This window comes from Scyliorhinus torazame, chromosome 31, assembly GCF_047496885.1.
Source record: "Scyliorhinus torazame isolate Kashiwa2021f chromosome 31, sScyTor2.1, whole genome shotgun sequence".
NCBI classification, from domain to species: domain Eukaryota; kingdom Metazoa; phylum Chordata; class Chondrichthyes; order Carcharhiniformes; family Scyliorhinidae; genus Scyliorhinus; species Scyliorhinus torazame.
Genome location: NC_092737.1, coordinates 2800001 through 2807578, shown reverse-complemented (window position 1 = coordinate 2807578; position 7578 = coordinate 2800001). Strand labels below are relative to the sequence as shown.

At 47.7% G+C, this 7578-nt stretch overlaps 1 protein-coding gene and 1 non-coding gene across 2 annotated transcripts in view; one reads left to right on the top strand and one right to left on the bottom strand.

Moving 5' to 3' along the window:
- The first annotated feature begins 322 nt into the window (after positions 1-322).
- Positions 323-404, top strand: trnas-gcu (transfer RNA serine (anticodon GCU)). Its single transcript has one exon. It is a non-coding gene; the product is annotated as a tRNA-Ser (tRNA).
- A 6403-nt stretch (positions 405-6807) lies between these two features.
- Positions 6808-7578, bottom strand: part of LOC140404614 (transcription factor HES-4-B-like) — a 2405-nt gene continuing 1634 nt past the window's right edge. The window contains exon 4 of the mRNA XM_072493216.1: positions 6808-7559. Within this exon, the coding sequence (XP_072349317.1) occupies positions 7003-7559 (557 nt within the window). The 3' untranslated portion in view covers positions 6808-7002. The remainder of the gene's footprint in view (positions 7560-7578) is intronic.

Here is a 7578-nt window from a genome sequence, read left to right as displayed (position 1 = left end):
CCTTAATTGGGAAAAAAATAATTGGGTGCTCAAAATTGATAAAATAACAAAAAATCAAGGAATGGCCGAATGTCCGTCTGCTCTGTAAGTGAGAAATGGGGAAATTGCTGATAGCAGCTGGTATTTGCAAATTCAGTCCTTTGACCAGTGTGTTGGTCTGTCGGATTGGGCTTTGACAATGTGACATCGCAGCCTTGCAGTTCAGAGATACCTCATGTGAAAAAGGAGCTCTTTCCAAACACATTGAATATCTTCGCAGCATGCGGTTGAAGAAGCTGCAGATTTATTGCATATAGATGTGGCGTGGAGATGCGTTTACATGGACGAGGTGGCCGAGTGGTTAAGGCGATGGACTGCTAATCCATTGTGCTCTGCACGCGTGGGTTCGAATCCCATCCTCGTCGACTCCTTTTGAGGAAATTAGCCTGTTATCATTGCTGCTTTCTACCTCCCGTCCTCAATATAAACCTGGGTTTCTAAACGTGACGCCGGGTGAGTTTCTGTATTAATATTGGAGCGAGGACAGATCCGGACTGCCAGAGTTCCTGCACTTTCTCTTTGCAGAAGGCAAGCTGCCCCAACGCTAATGAGACAGTGAGAAAGACGGGGTCTCGTGTCGGGAAAAACCAGGAAAGGAGGGATTTCAGACCAGGAGCAAAGGATTTTGTACAGAAAGAATAATCACTCTGATTAGAGAGTGAAGCTTTATTAGCTGTGCAAACAGCGAGAACCCCGGAACCATTTGGCCAAACAACGCGTCAGGGTCTGTGTGTGTGTGTGAGTGAGTGTGTGTGAGTATGTGTGTGAGTGTGAGGGTATGTGTGTGTCTGTGTGTGAGGGTATGAGTGTGTGAGTGTATGTGTGTGTCTGTGTGAATGTATGAGGGCCTGTGTGTGTATGAGTGTGTGTGTGAGGGTATGTGTGTGTGTGTGAGTGTGTGTGTGTGAGGGCCTGTGTGTATGAGTGTGAGTGTGAGGGTATGTGTGTGTCTGTGTGTGTGAGGGCCTGTGTGTGTGAGGGTATGTGTGTGTGAGTATGAGGGCCTGTGTGTGAGGGTATGTGTATATGTGAGGGTCTGTGTGTGTGTGTGGGTGTGAGGGTATGTGTGTGTGTGAGGGTCTGTGTGTGTATGAGTGTGTGTGTGAGTGTGTGAGTGTGAGGGTATGTGTGTGTCTGTGTGTGTGAGGGTCTGTGTGTGTGAGGGTATGTGTGTGTGAGTATGAGGGCCTGTGTGTGAGGGTATGTGTGTGTGAGGGTCTCTGTGTGTGTATGGGTGTGTGTATGTGTCTGTGTGTGTGTGAGTGTGAGGGTATGTGTGTGTCTGTGTGTGTGAGGGTCTGTGTGCATGTGTGTGAGGGTCTGTGTGAGTGTAAGGGTATGTGTGCCTGAGTGTGTGTGTCTGAGGGTCTGTGAGTGTGAGGGAGTATGTGTGAGGGTGTGTGTGAAGGTGTGTGTGTGAGTGTGTGTGTATGAGTGTGTGTGAGAGTATGAGGGTCTGTGTGAGTGGAAGGGTATGTGTGTGTGAGGGTATGTGTATGAGGGTCTGTGTGAGTGTAAGGGTATGTGTGTGTGAGGGTATGTGTGTGAGTGTATGAGGGTCTGTGTGAGTGTAAGGGTATGGGTGTGTGATGGTATGTGTGAGAGGGTCTGTGTGTGTGTCTGTGTGTGTGTGTATGAGGGCCTGTGTGTGTCTGTGTGAGTGTGTGTGTGTGTGAGTGTGTGTGAGTGTGAGGGTATGTGTGTGTCTGTGTGTGTGAGGGTATGAGTGTGTGAGTGTATGTATGTGTCTGTGTGAATGTATGAGGGCCTGTGTGTGTATGAGTGTGTGTGTGAGGGTATGTGTGTGTGTGAGTGTCTGTGTGAGTTTGTGTGTGAGGGCCTGTGTGTGTATGAGTGTGAGTGTGAGGGTATGTGTATGTCTGTGTGTGTGAGGGTCTGTGTGTGTGAGGGTCTGTGTGTGTGAGGGTATGTGTGTGTGAGTATGAGGGCCTGTGTGTGAGGGTATGTGTATGTGTGAGGGTCTGTGTGTGTGTGTGGGTGTGAGGGTATGTGTGTGTGTGAGGGTCTGTGTGTGTATGAGTGTGTGTGTGAGTGTGAGGGTATGTGTGTGTGTGTGTGAGGGTCTGTGTGTGTGAGGGTATGTGTGTGTGAGTATGAGGGCCTGTGTGTGAGGGTCTGTGTGTGTGTGAAGGTCTGTGTGTGTGTATGGGTGTGTGTATGTGTCTGTGTGTGTGTGAGTGTGAGGGTATGTGTGTGTGTGTGTGAGGGTCTGTGTGAGTGTAAGGGTATGTGTGCCTGAGTGTGTGTGTGTGAGGGTCTGTGAGTGTGAGGGAGTATGTGTGAGGTTGTGTGTGAAGGTGTGTGTGTGAGTGTGTGTGTATGAGTGTGAGTGTGTGTGTGAGGGTCTGTGTGTGTTTGAGTGTGTGTGTGAGGATCTGTGTGTGTGTGAGTGTGAGTGTGAGGGTATGTGTGTGTGAGTATGAGGGCCTGTGTGTCAGGGTATGTGTGTTTGTGAAGGTCTGTGTGTGTGTGTGTGTGTGAGGGTCTGTGAGTGTGAGGGAGTATGTGTGAGGGTGTGTGTGAGTGTGTGTGTATGAGTGTGAGTGTGTGTGTGAGGGTCTGTGTGTGTTTGAGTGTGAGTGTGAGGGTATGTGTGTGTGAGTATGAGGGCCTGTGTGTGAGGGTATGTGTGTTTGTGAGGGTCTCTGTGTGTGTGTGTGTGGGTGTGTGTGCGAGTATGTGTGTGAGTGTGAGGGTATGTGTGTGTCTGTGTGTGTATGAGTGTGTGTGAGGGTCTGTGTGGGTGTGCAAGTGTGTGTGTGAGGGTCTGTGTGAGTGTAAGGCTATGAGTGTGTCTGAGTGTGTGTGAGGGTCTATGAATGTGAGGGTCTTAAGAACATAAGAACTAGGAGCAGGAGTAGGCCATCTGGTCCCTCGAGCCTGCTCCACCATTCAATGAGATCATGGCTGATCTTTTGTGGACTCAGCTCCACTTTCCGGCCCGAACACCATAACCTTTAATCCCTTTATTCTTCAAAAAACTATCTGTCTTTATCTTAAAAACATTAAATGAAGGAGCCTCTACTGCTTCACTGGGCAAGGAATTCCATAGATTCACAACCCTTTGGGTGAAGAAGTTCCTCCTAAACTCAGTCCTAAATCTACTTCCCCTTATTTTGAGGCTGTGCCCCCTAGTTCTGCTTTCACCCGCCAGTGGAAACAACCTGCCCGCATCTATCCTATCTATTCCCTTCATAATCTTATATGTTTCTATCAGATCCCCCCTCATCCTTCTAAATTCCAATGAGTACAGTCCCAGTCTACTCAACCTCTCCTCGTAATCCAACCCCTTCAGCTCTGGGATTAACCTAGTGAATCTCCTCTGCACACCCTCCAGTGCCAGTACGTCCTTTCTCAAGTAAGGAGACCAAAACTGAACACAATACTCCAGGTGTGGCCTCACTAACACCTTATACAATTGCAGCATAACCTCCCTAGTCTTAAACTCCACCCCTCTAGCAATGAAGGACAAAATTCCATTTGCCTTCTTAATCACCTGTTGCACCTGTAAACCAACTTTTTGCGACTCATGCACTAGCACACCCAGGTCTCTCTGCACAGCAGCATGTTTTAATATTTTATCATTTAAATGATAATCCCTTTTGCTGTTATTCCTACCAAAATGGATAACCTCACATTTGTCAACATTGTATTCCATCTGCCAGACCTTAGCCCATTCACTTAGCCTATCCAAATCCCTCTGCAGACTTCCAGTATCCTCTGCACTTTTTGCTTTACCACTTATCTTAGTGTCGTCTGCAAACTTGGACACATTGCCCTTGGTCCCCAACTCCAAATCATCTATGTAAATTGTGAACAGTTGTGGGCCCAACACTGATCCCTGAGGGACACCACTAGCTACTGATTGCCAACCAGAGAAACACCCATTAATCCCCACTCTTTGCTTTCTATTAATTAACCAATCCTCTATCCATGCTACTACTTTCCCCTTAATGCCATGCATCTTTATCTTATGCAGTAACCTTTTGTGTGGCACCTTGTCAAAGGCTTTCTGGAAATCCAGATATACCACATCCATTGGCTCTACGTTATCTACCGCACTGTTAATGTCCTCAAAAAATTCCACTAAATTAGTGAGGCACGACCTGCCCTTTATGAACCCATGCTGCGTCTGCCCAATGGGACAATTTCCATCCAGATGCCTCGCTATTTCTTCCTTGATGATGGATTCCAGCATCTTCCCTACTACCGAAGTTAAGCTCACTGGCCTATAATTACCCGCTTTCTGCCTACCTCCTTTTTTAAACAGTGGTGTCACGTTTGCTAATTTCCAATCCACCGGGACCACCCCAGAGTCTAGTGAATTTTGGTAAATTATCACTAGTGCATTTGCAATTTCCCAAGCCATCTCTTTTAGCACTCTGGGATGCATTCCATCAGGTCCAGGAGACTTGTCTACCTTTAGCCCCATTAGCTTGCCCATCACTACCTCCTTGGTGATAACAATCCTCTCAAGGTCCTCACCTGTCATAGCCTCATTTCCATCAGTCACTGGCATGTTATTTGTGTCTTCCACTGTGAAGACCGACCCCAAAAACCTGTTCGGTTCCTCAGCCATTTCCTTATCTCCCATTATTAAATCTCCCTTCTCATCCTCTAAAGGACCAATATTTACCGTAGCCACTCTTTTCTTACTTATATATTTGTAGAAACTTTTACTATCTGTTTTTATATTCTGAGCAAGTTTACTCTCATAATCTATCTTACTCTTCTTTATAGCTTTTTTAGTAGCTTTCTGTTGCCCCCTAAAGATTTCCCAGTCCTCTAGTCTCCCACTGATCTTTGCTACTTTGTATGTTTTTTCCTTCAATTTGATACTCTCCCTTATTTCCTTAGATATCCACGGTCGATTTTCCCTCTTTCTACCGTCCTTCCTTTTTGTTGGTATAAACCTTTGCTGAGCACTGTGAAAAATCACTTGGAAGGTTCTCCACTGTTCCTCAACTGTTTCACCATAAAGTATTTGCTTCCAGTCTACCTTAGCTAGTTCTTCTCTCATCCCATTGTAATCTCCTTTGTTTAAGCACAAAACACTAGTGCTTGATTTTACCTTCTCACCCTCCATCTGTATTTTAAATTCCACCATATTGTGATCGCTCCTTCCGAGAGGATCCCTAACTATGAGATCCTGAATCAATCCTGTCTCATTACACAGGACCAGATCTAGGACCGCTTGTTCCCTCGTAGGTTCCATTACATACTGTTCTAGGAAACTATCGCGGATACATTCTATAAACTCCTCCTCAAGGCTGCCTTGACCGACCTGGTTAAACCAATCGACATGTAGATTAAAATCCCCCATGATAACTGCTGTACCATTTCTACATGCATCAGTTATTTCTTTGTTTATTGCCTGCCCCACCATAATGTTACTATTTGGTGGCCTATAGACTACTCCTATCAGTGACTTTTTCGCCTTACTATTCCTGATTTCCACCCTAATGGATTCAACCCTATCCTCCATAGCACCAATGTCATCCCTGTGAGTGTGAGGGTGTGAGTGTGAGGGTATGTGTGTGTCTGTGTGTGTGAGGGTCTGTGTGTGTGAGGGTATGTGTGTGTGAAGGTCTGTGTGTGTGAGGGTATGTGTGTGTGAGTATGAGGGCCTGTGTGTGAGGATATGGGTGTGTGTGAGGGTCTGTGTGTGAGTATGAGGGCATGTGTGTGTCTGTGTGTGTGTGTGAGTATGTGTGTGAGGGTCTGTGTGAGTGTAAGGGTATGTGTATGTGTGTCTGAGTGTGTGTGAGGGCCTGTGAGTGTGAGGGCCTGTGAGTGTGAGGGAGTGTGTGTGAGGGTGTGTGTGTGAGTGTGTGTGTATGAGTGTGAGTGAGTGAGTGTGTGTGTGTGAGGGTCTGTGTGTGTTTGAGTGTGTGTGTGAGGGTCTGTGTGTGTGTGCGAGTCTGTGTGTGAGGGTCTGTGTGAGTGTAAGGGTATGTGTGTGTGTGTCTGAGTGTGTGTGTGTGAGGTCCTGTGAGTGTGAGGGAGTGTGTGTGAGGGTGTGTGTGTATGAGTTTGTGTGTGTGTGTGTGAGGGTCTGTGTGTGTTTGAGTGTGTGTGTGAGGGTCTGTGTGTGTGTGAGTGTGTGTGTGAGGATCTGTGTGTGTGTGAGTGTGAGGGTATGTGTGTGTGAGTATGAGGGCCTGTGTGTGAGGGTATGTGTGTGTGTGAGGGTCTGTGTGTGTGTGTGAGTATGTGTGTGAGTGTGAGGGTAGGTGTGTCTGTGTGTGTGAGGGTCTGTGTGTGTATGAGTGTGTGTGTGAGGGTCTGTGTGTGTGTGTGAGGGTCTGTGATAGTGAGGGTCTGTGTGAGTGTAAGTGTATGTGTGTGTGTGTCTGAGTGTGTGAGGGTCTGTGAGTGCGAGGGTCTGTGAGTGTGAGGGTGTGTGTGCGAGGGTGTGTTTGTGAGGGTCTGTGTGTGTGTGAGTGTGAATGTGTGAGGGTCTGTGAGTGTGTGAGTGTGAGTTTGTGTCTGACTGAGTGTGTGTGGCTCTTTGAGTGAGAGGGTGTGTGTGAGGGTGTGTGTGTGTCTGTCTGAGTGTGTGGGTCTGTGAGTGTGTGTGTGTGAATGTGTGAATGAGTGTTTGTGTGTGAGTGTGAGTGTGTGTGTGTGTGTGTTGCGGGGGGGGGAGACGCCTGAGAGGTAAATTCCCCTGACACCGGATGGCCCAGGTTTGGTAAGATTTATGTCTAAATTGCAGGGATTAAAAGTAGAAATGACGCTAATGGCGAAATTGTTAAAATCTTTATTTCAAAATATATACAATAATAAATGGACCGGGAAAGTCACTCAATACATCGGGAATATTAAGGAAATTAAAAACCAATGAAAAATATGTAATTTTAAAATAGAATAGGTAATATTTATTATCGATAAAGCGCAGGAGTTACAACAAGGAGACATTCCGAATGTGTGGCAGTCAATCTAGGGCCAGGGTCTCCAGACATTGTGTGGGACGGCCATTCTGCCCGAATGCTGCTGCTGGCCCTGTGTGAAGGCGGCTTTCGGCAACACAGTGACTTTCTGGGGCAGGTGCCGAATGTGTGCAAAGCCAGAGTCACTCAGTTCCTGATCTTTCGCTCTGAAGTTGACCCCATCCATCCTGTGGTGCGAGGGGTGCGGCCGGGTGGCCAGAAGGTTGGACACATGGTGTGGGGAGGAGGTGCTGCTGAACCCGGGGACTATCGCCATGGGCCGGCCGGTGGTCCCGGCCACCGGGGCCGCGTCCAAGGTCCCCGCCTCCAGTTGCCCTCCTCTCAGAAGCTCCAGGTTCGAGGCCGAGGGGGTGTCACCTTCATGGTCTCGCCCACTGCCCCTCTCCTCCTTAGATTGGTCCACATAGACAGACAGCCGCTCCATCAGGCCGCTCTTAGTCTGCGAGCTGAACCGGCCACAGCTCCGGACGAAGCTATTCACCTGCAGGAGGCATTCCTTAAATCCAGCTTCGTAGTTGTGCCGCGTGGTTCCGGGGCTGTGATGCTCTGTTTAGATATAATATTG